We start from the raw sequence: 22,246 nt of genomic DNA, 5'->3' as shown, positions 1-22,246 counted from the left end.
GCACTGTTTCCCAAGCTCCGTACACGCACCTGATAATTAGACACGGCTGGGTAGGAGACCATCACGCTCTGCACTGGAGTTCCCTGCTGGCTGCTCATCACGCCCTGACTCTGAGGTGGCTGCTGCACCCCCATGAGGCCTTGGAACCCCTGCTGACCAGACAAGACTGGCTGGTAACCTGCAAAGAGGAAACATCTTTTGAACTGGTTGTACCGAGGAGAACGAAGATGAAATTGCACAGAGTAAGAGAACTTCTTCACCAGCCAACCTGAAGACCTTTCACTGTCCGTGTTAGGAATGCTTATTTCCTAACTAGGCACGTTATGCTTCTCAAGAGTGGATGAGGGCATGACTCCAAAAAATTCATTGGTATCTCCACCCAAGGGTTAGTGTTGTGGTAGTGGTACATTCTTCATGACACAAAGATGGGAACCTCTATTGATGCGGGTTGACTGCTGCAAATTATACCTTTCAGATCTTTTGCTTTGGTTTCAATGATTCTTGGACAAGTCACAAATTATCAAGTTTTTCAATTTAATATTGACTCATTTTCTTACCCTCTGACTTTCCTGCACTACCTCACTTCACAGAGATCACCATACAGCCTGTTAACTTGGGACACATTCTATTTTCCATGCTCAAGAAGACTCACAACTCCACCTAATTCAGTATTCTCTGACTCAGACAAAGGCAACAACCACAGGTATGTCACACTTTATTCTGTTCCACTACTAGCCCCCAAGAGAACGTTCTGGCAAAATACTCCCCAAAGAGACCATGTACGTATCATAGATTATACAGAATACAAAATTTAAAGAGTGTATCTGCTGGTGTCCTTCCAGGTGGGCCAGCTGGTAGGGTTTCTTTTCTTTCTAAAGGGACCAGAATTTATTCTAATTATTTTAACCCCTACTACAAGATGTGGTTTAAAATGCATTCTTAAAGCAAGGCTGTCAACTATTATAAATATTGGAAAGAAAGTTATGATGTTGGTGAAGATGGCAGGGTGATAGAGAAAGAAAACAGCTTCACTTCATGCTGTAAACTAAGGTCCTTCCAGAGCTCCTGTTATGAAGCGTACTGAAACCAGGCCAATTGCTGTCTAAACACAGTTCTCTGGGAGAGAGGCTTTACATTTTCTTGACGCGAACACTAAGTTTTACAATCAGATTTAAAAAATTGAAACGAAGGGTAAAGAATTCCTAATCAGTGCCCATTGTTTATAAATAGCCTTTCTTTTGAGTGTATTTGAGAGTTTTAATTGAGAAAGGATGAAATTACATTAGTGTCTTTACAATAGATAACACTTGGCAATCCTGTTTGGCAAAAAATGTTTTCATTCACCTTAGAAATACTGGGGAAGTGTATCTTGCAAACAGTCACCAAGTTAAGAGATCAGCTCTATTCATCAAATGAGATGAAAATGAAGTGAAGTCATGGACACGAGAGAGAGCAAACTCGGGGACGAGCTGGGTCAGGAGGCCTGGGCGGTGCCTGCCCATCAGTGAGTGGAGCCAGGGCGTAATCTGGAAATCATCCTCTGACCTTCTTTTATGTGTCCCATTTTTTAAAATGTTCACATCACTCTCCTTACTCCATTTTAATAGTGGTTTTACTTACTAGGTTATTTTAAATTCTAGTATAGACACCACATACTAAGAATGTAATTAAGGGTCGTGACCACCTTTCTTCCAGTTACTCTGAGTTCATGGGAACACAGTCAAAGCCTCCCTTACATGTGCTTTGCAGGTCTACTGGATCTCAATAACCTCAGCCCAGAGGGTTTATAAATATGGCAAAGTGTTTGAAGTTTATACAATATGGAAAAATCATCAGACTTGGGAACAAGAAATGTGACTTAAGGCCACGTCACGGTCCTCCCTACCTCCCAAAATGCCTCATATGCAGGGAGAAATTTCTTTTAACATTCATTGCCAAAATTTGTTCTCTAGGATTTCCCCCTTTTATCCTTATACCCATTGGCCCTGAAAAAAAAAATTCTGTTGCTGTTTTATTATTACTAGGATGTTACTACTAGCCATATCAAATTCACTGTAGCAAGGATTGTTATATATGTTAAAAAAAAAAAAAAAAAACTTGGCATGACTGTAGAAAATTCATGGTCACAGCCTTCCTTACCATGTCCTATTTCTATAGCAAAGAGCAAGCAACGTGAACACACTTTCAGGTCTGTGTAATGGTGCTTATTTCTGGCTGAAGAGTCAAAGTACAGGTTGAAAATGAGAGAAATGTCTTTAAAAAAAAATCTGATTTATACTTGGATCTTAGGGTGAAGCCCCGTTGGTCTCAGGGGTACTACTGAGGATACACATGGCTATGATGGAAATAGAAGGCGGGAGGAAGGGGAGGAGAGAGGGCAGGAGAGGTCGGGTGGCCTCACGTCTAAAGAGGATGCACTTGCTTATTGAATCCTTCCAGCCTTTCCCGAGTCATCTTCAGAATGACTCTGTTTCACAGCGTCTATTCAAAAATAAATCGAGTTGGCCTATGAAAGATTCATTTATTGCATCAGCTCTATAAACCAAAATTGGGGTGAAGGGAAAAATCAGTCTGATGATAATAGAGCTGCTAAGACATACAGAAAACAGAATGTCTTGGTAGGAAGAGGAAGTAGCTATCAGATAATATTCAAGGAGAGAATAAGAGTGAGGAGGTTGGGCGGCCTCCTCCCAATAAAGGTGCAGGCCCGGGGTGGGGGTAGGGGGATGCAATTCATCTTCACTAAGCCCACGGGTGTGGGGACACTGCTGTGGTGTTGCCCTCCCCAAGCTGCTTCTGCCTGATTTGTGAACTTTAACAGCCAGTCATGCATAGCAATGGGCTACCAGCCCTGCCCCAGGATTCCCACAGTCAACACACTTAAGGCAAATAAAGATTTATGTGGGGAGCGAATCACGCCATACAATTTCTAAATGAAAAGTTAAGGAAAGTCCAATTTATATTCATGAACCCCATTCATTTCTCAGTTCACTCTCCAGGCAAGAAATTCACACCTGGAATGGTTTAATCGGAGGGCCCCACTGCTTTAAGTGATGCTACAGAAGGTAGGCGGCAGAATGGTCCTTGAGACAGGAGGCTGTGTGGAATGTGAATTTGAGCTCCGGTCTAGGAATAGACAAACAGAAATGTGATCGCAGTGACCTCAGTGTGAACTAACAGGGTCTGCCTGGGACACCACTTGCCCGAAGGCGAAGATGGTGGAGCTGGCTGGTGGCAGCCTGCTTATCTCGTCTGCTCAAATGAGAAGCCTGTTCCCGTTTGTCAGTTCTTAGCCGTGAAATGATCTGTTTTTCATATTTATTGAGGATTAGCCAGATAGAATGCATCGTACAAAACAGAAACAGCAACAGTAGCTGCCCTGGAGGCTTGCTAGGGCGATCGTAAAGACATTAGCTATTTGTATTATTCCTTTTTCAGTTGAGGTTAATTCAATTTTCATGTCACATGCGGCATTTATTTTCTGAAGGTAAAAAGGTCAGGAATGGACAAATGCCTCCTGACCAGTAAAAGAATACCCCTCTGCTAAGATTGAGGAGGTATAACATGTAAAATGTCTGGATCTCACAGATCTGAAATTTAACATTGTTTTGACTAAAATATGGCAGTTATTGAATACTCTTTGTAGTCCGAGGGTAATTCATTAATATTCTGTCAAGGAAACATTTCGCTTGATGTAGCATATTTATGAAAAATCAGAATGGAAATTGGAATTACAATTTAGGAATTTAAAATTGCATGATTGATACGGATGTTATTTTAACTCTTATTGGTAAATACATTGTTATGGAGCCAACATTTGGAAATGAACAAATGACAAAGTCATGACCTGTGTTTTTAGGTGTTTGATTCCCTGGCTGTTGTTGGTTATGAAGGTTGAAGGTGAATAGGGTGTATCTTAACTACAAATATTGGGCAGATATTGGGTTGGCCAGAAAGTTCATTCGAGTTTTTCTGTACCTTCTTACAGAATGAACTTTTTGGCCAACTTAGCATCTACAGAGCAAAGTAAGAAGCTATGCAATTCTCAACACCTCCCCAAGCCACCTAAGCAGTGCAATTTTCCTATTGGGTTTCTTAAGTATTCTTAATATGGTACAATGTCTTTTCAAATGATTAAAGTTAATAATCTCCTTAATAGAAAATATGACTTCTCTTGGGTGAACCAACACACACAGGCTTCTAAGGAACCAGGGTAGCTGGTTCTAAATTCAAATTCTGTTCTCTGTACATGGAATTACATGTAGATGGAATTACAGTAGTTCAGCTGTGACATAGCTGATGAAGAATATGAAAAAGAAAAATGCTTATCCAGGACTGGCTTGTCCCTTTGCTAAATTTTTATAGTTCATGCATTCCACATACTACTTTCTGTTAATAATATCTGCCTGGTTCTGTTTGTTGGTTTCCTATCGATTCTTTTACTTTTTCTTCTTTCTTACAGATTCTCCATCATAACTGGCTAATTAGCTATATTGGTTTGATCACTTACTCTGATCCAGGCAGTAAATTAAGCACTTACACTTTATTGTCACAACAATCCTGGGAGGTAGTCAATGCTATTAAACTCCTTTTTACAAAAGACACAACTATGACCCAGACATTTGTCAGGGTCAGAGTGCTAGTAGGAGGGAAAGCTAGAATTTAGGTTGAGGTTTACTGGCTTGGGCATCCCTGTTTTTCCTCCCTAAACTGTAGTACTATTTATTACACATTCTTCCAACTCATATATTAACATAATTTCCTTAGCGTGGCAGCTACTCAATGGCCATTCATTGTATTCATTATTTTCTCAATAGTTAAAACCATTAAGAGGATGAGAGTTATGATCCACAGTCTGTTGAACACTGTCTTGCTGGTATCAAAGAAAGAAAAATCAAAGGTAAAGCATAAGTGCCCTGACAAAATCACTCAGACCACTCAATAATGATTTAAAGGTTGGTCACTCAGATAACAGGATACCAGACAGGTGGTCAGGTTGGAGCTGGGTGGGGGTGAGTCAAATGGATTCTAGTCCCTTCATTTACTTCATTAGTTCCTAATCAGTGGAAACTACAGTTTTCAATTACTAGGTCCATTTCAAAAATGCCTCTCCTCACAATCTTCAAAGATTCTGTACATTTACTCTGGATTGTTTTCCCAAAATGCTCTCAAACTATAAGATAAAAATAACTTGGGACTTCTCTGGTGGTCCAGTGGCTAAGACTCCCCACTCCCAGTGCAGGGGGCTAGGATTCAACCCCTGGTCAGGGAATTAAATCCCACATGCCACAACTAAGACCCAGCACAGCCAAATAAATATTTTAGGAAAAAAAAAGAAAAAAACGCATTTAAAAAAAAAAAACCTTATTTGCTCATTAAATATAATACTAGTTCTGTTGCTTGACTGTACCAGGCAGCTAGCTGTGGCTCAGAAAGCCATGTGACCTTTGGAAATAAAAAGTATCTATAGTATTTGAAAGTTGGTAAAAGAAGATACACAGAAACTCTAGGATGTCAGATGAAAAGTGTTAGTCGCTCAGTCCTGTCCAACTCTTTGTGACCCCATACTCCACCAGGCTCCTCTGTCCATGGAATTCTCCAGGCAAGGATACTGGAGTGGGTAGCCTTTCCCTTCTCTAGGAGATCTTCCCAGACCAGGGATTGAACCTGGGTCTCCTATGAACACTATGGATTTGTTCCCAAGTTTTCTTTCATTAGAAGGGCACTTTTTAAGACAGGGGGCCCTTCTGGCTTCATCTATCTAAACTACCTTGATGTTCAAGGTGGCTAGCCATGAGTAGGGAGAACAGATGCATCCTATGGGATCATGATATCTCTCTGGTTTCCTGAAAGAGGACCACCTCCTTATGCTTCAGAGGAGTAGGTCTGGGGTACTGGAGGCCCGGTGCCCACCTCAGGTAGAGTGGAAGGTGCCCCTGACAGTCCCACTGGCACTCGGGGTCCGGGGGCACACGGTCCTCTTGATTTCCCTGGCCTTTGAAGACACTGTCTTGCTTCTCCTCCCAGGTGATGACTCCATGATGTGACTGCATAGGTTAAGGGGGGTCACCCTTGAAAAGCAAGGCGTGTATCTTTTGAAGCATTTTACCTTTATGTCAACTTGCCAATTTATGTGCCCTAAAACCCCATGTAGAACTTTTAAAAGAAGAAAACCAGTATAGACTGGATCTGAAGACTTTTTTTTTCCAAACATGTCCAAAGATTAAGATACAGGATAAAAATATCTTCCCTGGACATCATAAGAAGATACTGTTCTTATATATGAAGTAAAATATCATGAAACTGGCCAAAAAATGAAAAAAGAGGGGTATAAAAAAACTGCCTTTTTTTTTTTTTTTTTTGGCTGCTGAAGTTCATTTTGACTTCTTTCATCTTTGTGTAAGTGTCTGCCTTCATCTGATTTACTGGCCATCTCGGTCTCTGTCCTCTTTCTCTTCCTCGCTATTTATTATTCAGGGGTTTTCATTCCTTAGGAACAAGATGCAGAATGAGCGCGGGAGGCCACACCCATCCCTGGGAAGCCCAGTCCACCCTAATGAACTTGGGGAATGCTGTCACCAGCCGTAAGTGGAACTACGCTTCCTGAAGCAGTGGTTTTCCTTCCTACTTTCTCTTTTGCTCATTAGCTTGCTTGCTGCACAGAGTGTAATTCTTAAAAGCCTCTTTAGTGTCCCCCGAGAATGCCCACACATGGGTCATTTTCCCGTGGCCGTCCGTACACATCAGATGAACCATCCTATTACTGCAAGCCCGGGGCCTCTTCATTGTAATTAGACCATCCGGATCCACGTTATCGCAACTACAAAGCTAGTTTTCTTTTTTTTTTTTTCCCCCCAAATCAGGGCAAACATGAGAGACATTGTTAAGTGACTACAGGAACAGCTCATGCACAGAATTTCAATGAATGCCTCTAAGGGAAGCTGGCATTGAATTCCATTTTAAACGGACGAGGCTGTCATATTATTGAAGTAATTCTCTGAACTTTCCTGGCCCAGAGTGCTGTGCTGACAGCCAGAGAGCCTCCACAACCCAGAGGGAGAAAACCTGCAGGAGATTCACAAACGTTTTACTTTCTTAATGAGGCTGCGTGGCTTAGAAAACGTGGCATTCTTGCATTTCTGCACGTCTACCAGTGTTAATTATGGACATGCTTACACCAGGCTGGGTGACAGCAAATTGGTGCTGAGGCAGCTTAGAGGAGTTCTCTCCACAGACTAAACTCAGGGTAGAGCGAAGACAGAGGTGGGTTTAATCATGGCCCGTGGGAGCATTCCCTCTGGGGGTGTTCCCATTGACAAATTGCTTTCGATCAGTTGGCTAGAACAGGACGATCATGAGGTCAGAAGTCATGGGGTCAACCCCACGGTGATTCTATTACCATCACTCTCACATAGTTACAGGTTGTAAGCTAGCCCCAGCCCACTATTCTGAAAATAAGTTCTATGGTCATAGATTCAATCTGTAGAACCCTACATCAAAACAGAGAGAAAAAACCCCACTTGCTTTATAGTTAATCAAAAGTAACCTGTTTATAGAAGAAAGCATTAAATATTATTTTTCCCAACAGTCAAAGATAACTACCTTCTTCAGTTGCAGACTGGCCGGGTTCTTACCTAAACTTTATTCTAGTGGTAGGTCCCAGCATCTGGGATCTCAGCTCCTCGACCAGGGATCGAACCGATGCCTCCTGCAGTGGGAGTGCAGAGTCTTAGCCACTGGACCGCCAGGGAAGTCCCTCTAGTGGTAGATTTAGCAGTAATACTGTTCCAGTGGTAGAGTCTGCTGGGAGGCAAGAGCAGTCATCCAGGCCAGAGACAATAAAGGCAGATACTAAGGCAGAGATGGAGGATGAGAGAGAAGGCGCACACCAGGGCCAGATACTGGCAGCCAGGAGTTTTAGTGATGCTGCATGTTGGATGGACACTAGCTTGGACTGACTGTACCATAAATGTAGATGTCAGTTGTCCACTGGAACCCAGACTCTGATAAACAAAAAGCCCTGATTTGTAGTGCTCACTGATTTGCCTGAGGTAACTATCCCCACCAATTTCAGGCTACAAAGGGCTTAACAATCAGCTGGCAAAACTCCTGATGTTTTGAATGTTGCTCGTGTAGGCCAAAACAAGAGAGCTCTGGTACCCCACTGATCTGAATTCAGTGTCAATCTGATTTTCAGTTTACTTAGGTTTTGCCTCTTTTATCCTTCCTTTGAACCTGCTGACTATACTTTGCTCTTTTTGTAACAATGACTCTAAGAGCTATTCATAGGATTTTTATGGACATGGAGGAGACAGGCGCAGAGACACTGGACAGACACTGGATATACACTGGAGTGTATACTGGACGTACACTGGATGTACACTGGTGTATACTGGAGTGTACACTGGGGTGTATACTGGACTGTATGCTAGATATACACTGGTGCAGACTGGACTGGACACTGGATGTGTCTATATGTGCATTTGACTGCCAGCTGTCCAGACGTGTCCAGCTGTGCATTTGACCATATACCAGAGTGCCAGATGTGTGCCAAATATGTCTAGCTGTGCGCCAGATGTGCATCTGACCAGCTGTGTACCAGATGTGTCCATTTACACTGGACTGGACTATACACTGTACTGTAGAGTATACTGGACACTGGCCTGTGCCTTATGGTGTACAACAGACTGTACGCTGGACCGCACAGCATACACTGGACTGGACCGCACAGGACACTGGACCAGACCGCACAGGATACACTGGACTGGACCGCACAGGACACTGGGTATACAGTACACTGTGTCCAGTGGGTGTCCACCGGCATGTACACTGGCTTTGAAGAAATTGAAAGAAGTACCAGCATGATGTTTTCTGGTACATCATGGATACACATCCTCTGAACCTATATATGCAGAAGGCCAGGCTCTAATGATTTGGGACTTAGTTCCTCCTGATTTTTCCTTGAGCTCTAGGGTAGACAACATCAGTCCATTTTCAATTTCGAGATGCCAAAGAAGTTTAAAGGTCAACTTGCTTACATTTTATTACAACAAAAGAGTGATTGATTCTAAATTATATAACGGGTAGCTCAAAAACAAAAATCCCACAACTGAACCTGGTATAAATGATTTTCTACCCATAACTAATGTCTTCTAAGGAGAAAATCCGGGGATAAACATTTGTAAAGAAATTCTCATCATAGGGTTCAGGGAACATTAATTTTGAATCCTCTGTGTTTCTATCAGTTTTCCAACAGATGGCCCCAAAGTGAAGCCGCTGGGCAAGAGATGATGTCACAAGTCCAAGCAACAAGAACGAGACTGTTTCTGTTCATCTACCTAATCAACCCATGATTATCCTTGTTAAGAGCAATAAGAACAGTCTTTAATCTCACCATGCGGGGAACTGTTATTTAAAAGTATTGCTTTTATCTAATCAAGACAACAATTAGAAATCTATAGGCTTGTCCATGCAAATACAAATGTGCTTATCTTCTTAGCTGGAGCTGCAGGATATGGTCCACACTTAAATCCCATTTCACAATAATTAAAGTAAAAATAAACATGAAGGACGAATGGTCTTCCGCCCGAGGCCTGCTAGCGTTTCACCGTGGTCAGATTCTTTGTGCTGTGCTGAGTCGCTCAGTCGTGTCCAACTCTCTGCAACCCCAAGGACTGTAGGCCGCCAGGCTCCTCTGTCCATCAGGATTCTCCAGGCAACAATACTGCAGTGGGTTGCCATGCCCTCCTCCAGGGGATCATCCCAACTCAGGGATCGAACTCAGGTCTCCTGCATTGCAGGCATATTCTTTACCATCTGAGCCACCAGGGAAGCTTATAAGCACCCAAACAGAGCAGGAGCTGTACTGATGGTCACACCTTTGCGGCCTGCTGAATTCACTGTAAGGAGATGATGCCAACAGCCCGGGTCTAAGAGAACCAGGTGAGCCTCACAGGCTGTCTCTGGCAGCACACCAGGTTGCGCTGAGTGTACTAAACCAGGCCCACCTTGCAGCCCTTCTCAACGCTTTGAATTCTCACAGTTTGCCACTCAGTCCTGCCTCCTCATCACATCTCCATCTCCGAGTGCCTGCGTCCCTGCCCTGCTTCCCCTGACAATGGTTCTCAACATTATCCTGTCTCTGGAATCACTTGGTTAAAATGACCAAGTTAAAACACAATTCTTAGGCTCCAACCTCCAGAGGTTTTAATTCAGCAGGTTTAGGTGGGGCCTTGGGAAGTGCTGTCTTGACAAGTTCCCAGGGGGCTGCTGATGCTGCTGGTCTGGGGACCACACTTTGAAGATCACTGCTGGACCTTGGTTTTCAATGAATTCAGTCATTAAGTCGTGTCCAGCTCTTTTATGACTCCATGGACAGTAGTTACCAGGTTCCTCAGTCCATGGGATTTCCCAGGCAATACTACTGGAGTGGGTTGCCATTTCCTTCTCCAGGGGATCTTCCCGAACCAGGGATCAAACCTGGGTCTCCTGCTTCGGCAGGTGGATTCTTTAGCGCTGAGCCACCAGAGAAGCCCTTTCAATGAATACTTCCGCCTTGAATTCTTACCGTTTAAGCCTCTTACTTTTCCTTTCATATTGTAGCTGATGGGATCTGATACATCACTCCTTGTGCGGGGGAGGGGGCGGGGGGGGGGGGCATCTCTCCTCTCTGACTTCATTTTCCTTACCTGTAAATCTGGGACCATCCTTTTCTCAAGGGGTTTTAGGTAGACCAAGATCCCTCTTGTAAGAAACATGCAAGAGACCGAGCACCCGGCTGTGACTGAGATGTGACCTCCCTGCCCCCGCTCATCCTCTGGAAAAGGAAATGTTTCTTATACATCTGGGTCTAGCCTGGTATTCTGCATTCAGTGACTCAAGAACATTTATCAATGATATTGATGAAAAACCACCCTCACTGTATTAGCCCTAGAGGAATCTTACAATGCCACAGGACAGAAAATAAGCCCACAAACAGAGACCTGGGGAAAAAGAATGAGAAAGCAGGAATTCCCTGGTTGCCCAGTGATTAAGACTTAATGGTTAAGACTTCACCTTCCCATGCAGGGAGTCTGGGCTTGATCCCTGATCAGGGAATTAGGTTCTGCATGTCACACAGTGTGGCGGGCGGGGGGAAGCAGCAATGTATTCAGAACAGAACGCCGCAGCCCTGCCCATGCTTGAGGGATGGCCAAAGAAAAGCAACTGATCACCATCACAGCAGAATAAAGACAAAGCTGACCAGATGCCAACTGTTTTTTCTTGTCCCTTTTGCCTCTGGAAAAAGTTCCTTTCAGCAGCAAGTCAAGTGGGCACACGACAGCTTCCACTTTCACCTGATAGTGTTGGGAGAGGGGCAGGGAGAGGCCTCAATCAGGAGGAGATATGGAAAGGAGCTGAAAAAGGGAGTGGGAAGGGCAGAAAAACCCCCAGACACTGTCTGCTATGTGCAAACCGGTCTGCTAGCGCTCGGCCAGGCATCTGGGAAAACAAATCAGATTTCTGAAGCCCCGCGTCTTTGGGACATAACTGTGGGCTTGCTTGTATGTCTTGATCATCACTGGGCTTGGTAAAAAAAAAGCCAACGAGAAACCCGGCGCTCACCTACTTGCCCTCCTACAGCACATGTCTGGGACTCCTTGCTTTTCTAAATCTCTTCTCAGGGCCTTCCCTGGTGGTCCAGTGGTTAAGACTTCACCTTCCAACATGGGGGGTACAGGTTCCTTCCCTACCTAGGGACCTAAGATCCCACATGCCTTGCAGCCAAACCACCAAAACAGAAAACAGAAGCAATGTTGTAACAAATTCAATCAGGACTTCAAAAAACGGGGACTCCTCTGGTCCCCGTGGTTAAGAATCTGCCTTGCACTGCAGGGGACGCGGGATTGATCCCTTGTCTGGGAACTGAGACCCCCACCTGCCTCTGAGAAACTAAGGCCCCGCATCACAACTACTGAACGCGTGTGCTCTGGGGCCCACGTGACACAACCAGGGTCAGGGCACCACACAGATCCCGCGCGATGCAGCTAGGCCTGATGCAGCCCAAACGAAAGCAGCTGCAAGAAAGTAAAATAAAAAAAAGACTTTAAAAATGATACACATAAAAAAAAAAAAAAAAAAAATCCTCTCTTGCCTTGCTCTCTCTCCTCCACACTGCAAGTCTGAAATCGTTCAACTTGAGTGGGAACAATGGCTCTGGAGCCCTCCTGGCCCAGCCAGCTCAGGACGATGGAAGCTGGGGTTGCTGAGGGCTAAGAAGGCACAGGACTGCACACAGAATTTCTCATGAGCTGGGGATTAAATCTCACTCTGCTGTCAGTCCCCTTGCTGGCATATATATGCTATAGTGCTTCCTCCAAATATGACAGACCGGGCTGCCAGGCGTATTTTTGACACACAAATGCTGGCTCTGTTGCTATTACCATGTCATTACTAAGCACTTGGAGAATACACCTTGTGTATGTGACCTGGGGCTCACCAAGCTTGTTTCCAGTAGCTACCAACAGACTTTTCTAAGATAACCCACAGTAGGGCATTATGGAGAAAGAAAAGAAAAATCTGGAGATTCAAGGAACATATCATGATGTGTAAAAGACAGGAATCAAACCATCTCTTTGGAAACTCTCAGCCCGACTGCATCCTGATGTTTAGACATAGGTATGAGTGCTTCAATGGAACAAACTCTGGGAGACGGTGAGGGGGCCTGGCATGCTGTGGTCTATGGGGTCGCAAAGAGTTGGACACTGCTTGGCGCCTAAACACACACACAGGAGCAGTTTTTATCAACAGGCAACGTTCTCAGGAGGTCATATGCTGAGTAGGTATAGGCCACATTCGCATGAACTCAAACCAGGAGAACGAGCATTCATTCCCCTTTCTTCCTCCAAGCTTATTTATAATAACTCTTACGGCTTGTACATGACTGAGTTAAGCACTTGAGGAGCAGTACCAGTATGACTCACTTTACAGAAGATGAAAGTAAAGCACAAGGAATCCCTGGATTGTTTAGGGACACGTAGCCCACAAGGGCCAGAACTAAGTCAGGGGTCTCTGCTAATCTCTCAACCCCCACCCCCAACTCAGGATCCTGGTGGGCAACAGAATTCCACTGCAGTGATTCACCTGAAGAGATATTAATAAAGAGAGCATTGCCAAACTATTAGGCAAGTTAAGACACCAGGATGGACTTCCCTGGTGGTCCAGTGGCTAAGACTCCACGCTCCCAATGCAGAAGGCCTGGGTTCAATCCCTGGTTAGGGAACTAGAACCCACGTTCTGCAACTAAGACTTGGTGCAGCCAGTAAAAAAGAAGACAGGAGAGGGAGACACCCAGAGCCTAACCACAGAAAGAACTGTTTTCTCTCCTCAGCGTGCAGGTGTCGGGGTGGAGCCAGTGTTCCTAGCAGCCTTTGGGGCCACCTGGGGAGCTATCTGCACAGGGAGGGAGGCGAGGCTGAAGAGATTCTGATCTCTCTTCCTTTGCCCTCCTGCTGCTGACGCCTTCCATGGACAAAATCCACCTGGAAGCCACAGGACAAAGGATGCTGAGAGATGCAGTTTGTGGAGTCAGAAGAGAAGGATGGAGAATGGCTATGTGACAAGAGGAGAAGCAGAATCCTGCCCCCACCTTCCCTTCAAAAATTACACAGAACACACTCTTATATCAAGCAGTATTCCCCTCACCAGCCTGACAACCTGATCAAACAAAGATTTTAAAAATGAGAGTCAGATAATGATGTTAGCAGAGTCGTGTCTCTTGGTTTTATAGATCTGTTTTTTTTCCCCCTCAGAAATTATCTTTTTTTTTTAAAACACCTGATAATGTGTCAGATGTGCACTTAGCATGACTGCCTCAGCAATTAAGTAAATGTTAACTCGTGAATTTAGATGTCATTGGCTATTAGGGCAGAATATTTGACTCTTGGCCCTAGTGCTTGCCTTTCCATTTTGAGGAAATGGCAATGTTTTGTAGGGAATTGATAATAACTTAGGAAGTATTATTAAGTAATATTACTGTGTAAATATCCTGTAGGGCAGAGGGGGAAAAAAAGTTAAATTATGATTCAGCTCCAGCAGTACTACTCATTTTGTTGAATTTGACATTTTCCTTTGCCGGCTGCACCACCAGATGGCTGAGATCAAATGGATAACGATGGGCAAAGGATATTTTAGGAGAAAATGAAAGAAAGAAAAATAGGGTCTAGTTTATTATTTCCACAGTGACCCTAACTGAGCCTTGAATTCCCAAGCACATTTGGGTTAGAAAATGCTCTGCTACAAATTGGTCTACAGTTTAATACATTTCACCATAATTATCTCAAATATTTAAAGGAATTATTAGCAAGATGAAATGGTATGAAAGAATACTTCAATAAGACTTCAAATTAGCCTTCTGGTGTTAAATCTGAGTTTGTGTTTCCTAATAGAAAAATCACAGGCTCCTTAATCAGACAGACAAGAGGCTGATTGCTGCATCTTCTACACACTAGCTCTATTATTCTTGAGCTATGTCTTGCTTGCCTATTAACTGGGTGCTACTAATTCCAGTAGTCATGTATAGATATGAGAATTGGACCATAAAGAAGACTGAGCGATGAAGAACTGATGCTTTTGGATTGTGGTGTTGGAGAAGACTTGAGAGTCCCTCGGACTGCATGGAGATCAAACCAGTCCATCCTAAAGGAGATCAACCTTGCATATTCATTGGAAGGACTGATGCTGAAGCTGAAGCTCCAATACTTTGGTCACCTGATGTGAAGAAGAGCCAGGTCATTGGAAAAGATCCCTATGCTGGGAAAGCTAGAAGGCAGGAGGAGAAGGGGAGAACAAAAGATGAGATGGTTGGATGGCATCACCGACTCGAATACGAGTTTGAGCAAACTCCGAGATAGTGAAAGACAGGAAATCCTGGTGTGTGGCAGTACATGGGGTCACAAAGTGTTGAAAATAACTTAGCCACTGAAAAACAACAACTAATCTCCAATTCCCAGGGCTTTTATGAAGACCAAGTAGATATAAGTCATATGTCCTCACATATAGCAGTGTCTATGATAGTCGGCATCTGTCTCCACCAAATGATGCTGTGTAACCGAAAGTGTTTCCACTCCCCGAATTATTGCACCTTACATGAAGAACCAACTGGGTTTTGATACCACCAGGGAGGACTCCACATGCCAAAACAATTCCTGGAACGGCCTCATCTAGCTGACAGTGTTCAGGCTTCCGTACCCCAAATTGCCTCTGAGCCAAGACACAGTCCTTAAGTGCAGTCCACCTGGGCGTGACCACGGGTGCTGCAGTGACTGTGCCTTTCTGACCTGGGTTTATGTGGAAAGTGTGATGGAAAGCAACAGGAGCAGCTCTGGATGTGCAGGCAGGCACAGTACTCAGGACACCGCGCAGCGAGTGGGCGAGGTGAGCTCATCACAGCCCGGGAGCCCGGGTCCAGGCGGGCGTCATCCGCAAAGGCCGGGGGTTCCGGACTCCACACGCTGGCGGAGCACCGATTTCCAGGCTGTAACTTGAAGACAGCCAGGGGGCCTGTGTCCTTTGTCTAGAAGCTGTGCTCCACGTTTAGTAGCAACGACAGAGAAACCTGAGACTTCCCTTTGTTCCCATGTAAGAAACAGATCCGGTTTCCCTCTGTCTTGTGTCCTAACCTAAAGCTGTCTCAGAGCAGATGACAGGGTGAATCCTGGGTTCAGGGAGGTGCCTTTCCATCTTTTTGCAGGGGATTCTCATCACATCAAAGATGAGACATTAATGCCAAGTGGCAGCTCCCGCCTCTGTCCCCCTCCCCGGGTGCCTGTCTCGCTCAGGGTCCATGTCTTAACTCAGACTATGATCGTTGTTCGCAGCGCCTGGAACCCCTGAGATCCCTGCAGAAAGACAGAGAACCTTCCCCTTTAGGAGTATCGCTAAACTAAGCATTGTGTACTGTTTGTTAGGCGAGATGATGAAGCAAGTGATTTTTAGGAAGAAAGGTATATTTTGAGTGAATACATTATTTTTTATTTACTTATTAAATGTATTTACTTGTGTGGGGTCTTAGTTGTGTAACTCGGGATCTCCTGGTGTTAACACACGGGCTTCGTTTTTCTGCTGCATGTGGGAATCGTAGTTCCCCAACCGGGGGTTGAACCCATGTCCCCTGCGTTGCAGGGCAGATACTTAACCACTGGATCATCGGGGAAGTCCCTATATTATTATTTTAAGAGAGAGTTTATTTTTTCACCGACGCCTCTGGCATGCAGGGTCTTAGTTCCCCAACCAGGGATCAAACCCATGCCCCCTGTGAACATGTTATTGATTATACGACAGTATTCTTTCAAGTGCAATATTTAACAACATTCATAATTTATCTGGACCAATTTTGCTTTTTCCTGTTTAACAAATGACGCAGTGATGTTTCATTTGCTTTCTGTTTAACCATGTGAGAAAAAAATAATGATTTGTGAATAAATATCTTTCAAAATGTTGAGCTTGGGAAACAAATGAGACTAAAATAGGCATTGTGTTAAAGATAGATTTTTTTAAATGCTTTTTGACTTAATGTTTAGAAATGCTATACCTTATACATTATAAACCAACTGACTGGTTTTGATAATTTTTGTGTTTTGTTTCTAATTGATGAGTTAAGACAAAAAGGATTCCTGCTGCTCACTGAGCCCTTATCCACAAAAAAACACATTGTAGATTATAGATAGGCTTTCTTTTGAAATAAACAACCCCATTGGATATAAACATCATTATTTCCCTCTCTTAAACTTTGGAATGTATTTACTTCTAATCTTTATTTTTATCTACTATATATTGTCCAGAGGGGCACAAAATTAACATTAAAATCTAACTCCCTCATTTCTAAAACTTTTTTTTTCCAAAATAACTGAGCCAATATTGCATTTATGTATAAGGTGACATATGTAGTAAACCTATGTTTACTAATGCCAGTTACTCTAGTGTAGTTATTAATAATCTTCCTTTTCACTCTCGAACGAGCATGGGTTCAGATGAGAAATTTTGCAGTTACTATATATAGGTATATGTATCAGATGACATTTACACACACACACATATATATATACACACATACATGTGTGTCTGCAACTGTATGCATATGCAAATGTACACATAAGTATACATTTTTAGGAATTGAGGGAAGATTTTTATTGGTGTGAATTTAGAGAAATGTCACTCTTTTTGAGCTCCTCATATCTTGGATTGCAACATTGGCTATTTCCTCTCTTCCTGTTCCAGTTATGCATATAAGCTAAACAATGGATAAATTCAGATTGAAACTATTTACACATCAATTTGGCAGATAACTGGGTTCAGAACAGTGCCAAGAAGAATGAGTGACTGAGTCACGGCAGCCTCTCATCTAATCTCTCTTAAGAGCCTCCCACTCAGAGTGCATCTGCTGAATTCCTTTCTTGGTGGAGAGGGTGGGGATGGGGGGATGCTTGTGATGATTTGATGCATTAATCTTTTTCAAATGGACATATTTGCTGTTTTTAACAGCAGGAACTGCCAGAAGCCCTGATGTCCAGTTTGGGAACTGCTGCTTCATTTCCTCACTAACCTTTGAAAGGGAGGCAGCAAAACAATAGGCAGCCCCTGGAAGCGTTATTGATCAAGGACACTGACATTTAAGAGTTACTAAGGATCGTGAATCACACTGAGAATTTAATGAAATGTCTCTCAACTGTTTTTTTTTTTTTTCCTGGTCAGTTTTACCCTGGCACATAAAGAAAAAAAATACTTTGTGTAAAATTTTGCTGATTTCAGGAGCTCCAAAAGCCCAGTCCAGAATTTAAAACTCCTGATCTAGGGACTTCCCTGGCAGTCCACGGTGAAGACACTGTGGTTCCACGGCAGGGGGTGCAGGTTTGACCCCTGGCCTGGGAACTAAGACGCCACCCGCACGCCTCAGAGCGTGGCAATAAAAAGACCAACTCCAGGTCTAGTGGCCAAAGATGAGCAGCCCTCATTCTTTACCATTCAGATATGACAAGATTCAAATCAGTCAGTTCCCATCCCATTCTTCCAGCAATATCCTAAATATTAAAAAAGAGTGGAAGAGAGGGAGGGAGGGCTTGAGGAATTCACAAGGAAGAAGTCTGCATTGATAAAGAACAATTTACTGTCACTCAGACAAGTTCAGGCATCTCTGACCGATCAGAGAGAGACTACGACAGAATGCTCCTCCCTCCTACTTTGTTGGTGGGCATGAGAATTGGTGCAGTCACCATGGAAAACAGCACGGAGGTTCCTCAAAAACCTCAAAGTAGAGCTGCCATATGACCCAGCAATGCCACTTGCGTATACCCAGATGAAACTATAATTCGAAAAGATACACGTACCCCTATATTCACAGCAGCATTGTCACAATAGCCAAGACATGGAAACCTAAATGTCCATCGACAGATGAGTGGATAAAGAAGATGGTACATATATACACTAGAATATTACTCAGCCTTAAAAAGAATGAAATAATGCCATTTGTGGCCACATGGATGGTCCTACACCTACAGAATATCATACTAAGCAAAGTCAGTCGGAAAGACAATTACCATATGACATCACATATATGTGGAATCTAAAGGATATACAATGGAAAAAAGACAACCTCTTTAACAAGTGGTGCTGGGAAAACTGGTCAACCACTTGTAAAAGAATGAAACTAGAACACTTTCTAACACCATACACAAAAATAAACTCAAAATGGATTAAAGATCTAAATGTAAGACCAGAAACTATAAAACTCCTAGAGGAGAACATAGGCAAAACACTCTCCGACATAAATCAAAGCAAGATCCTCTATGACCCACCTCCCAGAATATTGGAAATAAAAGCAAAACTAAACAAATGGGACCTAATGAAACTTAAAAGCTTTTGCACTACAAAGGAAACTATAAGTAAGGTGAAAAGACAGCCCTCAGATTGGGAGAAAATAATAGCAAATGAAGAAACAGACAAAGGACTAATCTCAAAAATATACAAGCAACTCCTGCAGCTCAATTCCAGAAAAATAAATGACCCAATCAAAAAATGGGCCAAAGAACTAAACAGACATTTCTCCAAGGAAGACATACAGATGGCTAACAAACACATGAAAAGATGCTCAACATCACTCATTATTAGAGAAATGCAAATCAAAACCACAATGAGGTACCATTACACGCCAGTCAGGATGGCTGCTATCCAAAAGTCTACAAGCAATAAATGCTGGAGAGGGTGTGGAGAAAAGGGAACCCTCTTACACTGTTGGTGGGAATGCAAACTAGTACAGCCGCTATGGAAAACAGTGTGGAGATTTCTTAAAAAACTGGACATAGAACTGCCATATGACCCAGCAATCCCACTTCTGGGCATACACACTGAGGAAACCAGATCTGAAAGAGACACGTGCACCCCAATGTTCATCGCAGCACTGTTTATAATAGCCAGGACATGGAAGCAACCTAGATGCCCATCAGCAGATGAATGGATAAGGAAGCTGTGGTACATATACACCATGGAATATTACTCAGCCATTAAAAAGAATTCATTTGAACCAGTCCTAATGAGATGGATGAAGCTGGAGCCCCTTATACAGAGTGAAGTAAGCCAGAAAGATAAAGAACATTACAGCATACTGACACATGTATATGGAATTTAGAAAGGTGATAACGATAACCCTATATGCAGAACAGAAAAAGAGACACAGAAATACAGAACAGACTTTTGAACTTTGTGGGAGAATGTGAGGGTGGGATATTTCAAAAGAACAGCATGTATACTATCTATGGTGAAACAGATCACCAGCCCAGGTGGGATGCACGAGACAAGTGCTCCGGCCTGGTGCACTGGGAAGACCCAGAGGAATCGGGTGGAGAGGGAGGTGGGAGGGGGGATCGGGAATGGGAATACATGTAAATCCATGGCTGATTCATATCAATGTATGACAAAACCCACTGGAAAAAAAAAATAATAATAATAATAAAGATTAAAAAAATAAATAAATAAATAAAATAAAATAAAATACGATGCAAATGCACGTATCTAGGAAACAGACTCACAGACATCGAGAACAGACTCGTGGTTGCCAAGGGGAAGAGGAGATGGGGAAGGGGTGGACTGGGAGTTTGCAATTAGAAGACGCAAACTAGTATATAGAATGGATCAACAACAAGGGCCTACTGTGCCGTACAGGGAACTATAATATTTTCAATATCCTGGATAAACCCCAGTGGAAAAGAACATGAGGAAGAATACATGCATAACTGAATCACTCTGCGGCACGGCAAAAATTAACACTGAAAATCAACGATACTTCAATAAAATGTCAAAAAAAAGAAAATGTTTCTCATTTAGTAATACTCCCCAGCCATTTTTTTTTTTTTTAAGTTGCTTGCCCTGAGGGAAATCCTGTCTAACCTGTTATTAAATTGGTAAGTTCATTTTGGGTGGGACATTCTCCATCTTACCTCAGCCACATTAAAGTAAAAACACCCTGCTGAGCTGATAGGCTTCTGGAGACCAAATGCTCTGTCTCCCAGCTGAGGCCAGACACAGACACTGTCCTCCAAAAGTGTTAAACTGAAATGGAATGGGCAGACCCTCCCCAGAACACATCTGCTTAGCTAACAGTGTGCCTTCCTGATGCTGCCAGGGAACACAGGCCTACAAATGCCCATATTTAAATAGCTGGAGCCAAAGCTGCAGCCGACCATGATAATTAGTTTCATTATTAACTGACTAAAAAACACATAGAGCTGTTTCTTTGGAGAATAAATTTTTAATTAAGCAAAGTTGGTGTTTCAGCAGGTGAGGGACCCTGGAAAGCTTGTATGATGAAATTTCATGACTGATAACTCCTAAGAGGCCTGGCATTATTAACAAGATCATGATGAAGGACATAGCTGAGCAGTTTAAAAATAGATGATTACAAGTGCTTTCCCTAGGTGTGAAAGAACCACTATTTGATATCTAATACTTGGGCCTACACACCTAATGATGTCTCAGCGGATACAAACACCTCATCCTAAGACCACTAAAAACATTTCTTTGGGAAAAAGCAAAGATGATTACTGTTCTATTTTGTAGGCACAACTGTCAAATCACAAGAGGCTGTATATATTACAGTAAAGACCCAGGGTTGGGATTCAGACCCTTTGCATCTCCTAGGGCAGTTACTTCTGCTTACCAAGCCTCTATTTCCATCATCTGCAAAGTGGAGGAGGTGATTCAATTGACAACATCAATCTTACAGGATTGAGGTGAGGATTAAGTGATAATATACCCCTAAGCACACTGTCTGGCATATAGAGAGAAAATACTCAAGTTGCTTTAGTTTATAACTCAAAAAATGATTTGAAGTTAGAAATTTACTTGCTGCCAAGAGTGTAACCCCCCCAGGGTTCGCCCCAAAAAGCATCACGCACTAATAACATGATTTATCCTGGAGATGATATACCTTCTACTCATTTTTCAAGACACAGCTTGAAGTTCCATGAATAAAAAGAAACTCAATGCTTAGGCTGAAGATATGCCTCAAAAAGCCATCTTTCAAAATACAAAATCCTTTTTATCTCACTTCCATAAAAAGTAAAATATCTGTGGGGAACAGCTGGCTATAGGCAAAAATAATTGTAATCTAATTCGAGGCTCTGTTACAGAAGCGCCCTTCTACAGCAGAGCAGCTGAGCCAGGCTCCGGCCGACACCCTGTGCCGCGGGGCTGAAATCAATGCATTAACCCAACCGAAGCCTGGGTAGCTGTTCTCAAACATCTGACGCCCTTTAGTTTATCTGCAACTAAGAAATCTCTGATCACCACACAGATGATTGCCCAAAATAAAGTGGAATAAAAAGAGAGGAGGGTTTTGTATTGTAGGGGTAAATCTACTGGACTGGAAAGAAAACAGCTTGGCTCTGAGAAAGGCAAGATCGAAATGGGATGGAGTCAGACTGTGAGGACCACCCAAGAAGCCACGGCCTCACCTCTGGATGCAGGAAACACCCTTATCTCTGGCACAAGGTTGGCTGTGCTGATCACTGACCCATTGTACGGAAACCTGAACTTCAGCTCATGACTTTTACTCAATTATATGGCTCTGAGCAAGTGACGTAACCACCCTTGGCCTTGGGTTCCTCACCCTGAATACGACTGACAAGCTAGAAGGTGGTGGCGGCGGCTTGGTCGCTAGGTCGTGTCCGACTCTTTGGCAACCCCATGGACCGTAGCCCTCTGGGCTCCTCAGTCC

General features: G+C 43.2%; 1 protein-coding gene across 10 annotated transcripts in view; it reads right to left on the bottom strand.

Moving 5' to 3' along the window:
* Positions 1–22,246, bottom strand: part of ARPP21 (cAMP regulated phosphoprotein 21) — a 162,349-nt gene that overhangs the window by 1,896 nt on the left and 138,207 nt on the right. For all 10 annotated transcript variants that reach the window (XM_061127709.1, XM_061127715.1, XM_061127714.1 and 7 more), the window contains one exon: positions 30–178. In XM_061127709.1, the coding sequence (XP_060983692.1) occupies positions 30–178 (149 nt within the window). The remainder of the gene's footprint in view (positions 1–29; positions 179–22,246) is intronic.

This window comes from Dama dama, chromosome 24 (assembly GCF_033118175.1).
Source record: "Dama dama isolate Ldn47 chromosome 24, ASM3311817v1, whole genome shotgun sequence".
Taxonomy (NCBI): domain Eukaryota; kingdom Metazoa; phylum Chordata; class Mammalia; order Artiodactyla; family Cervidae; genus Dama; species Dama dama.
The sequence above is the reverse complement of the archived record's forward strand: the minus strand, read 5'-3'. Positions and strand labels throughout refer to the sequence as shown.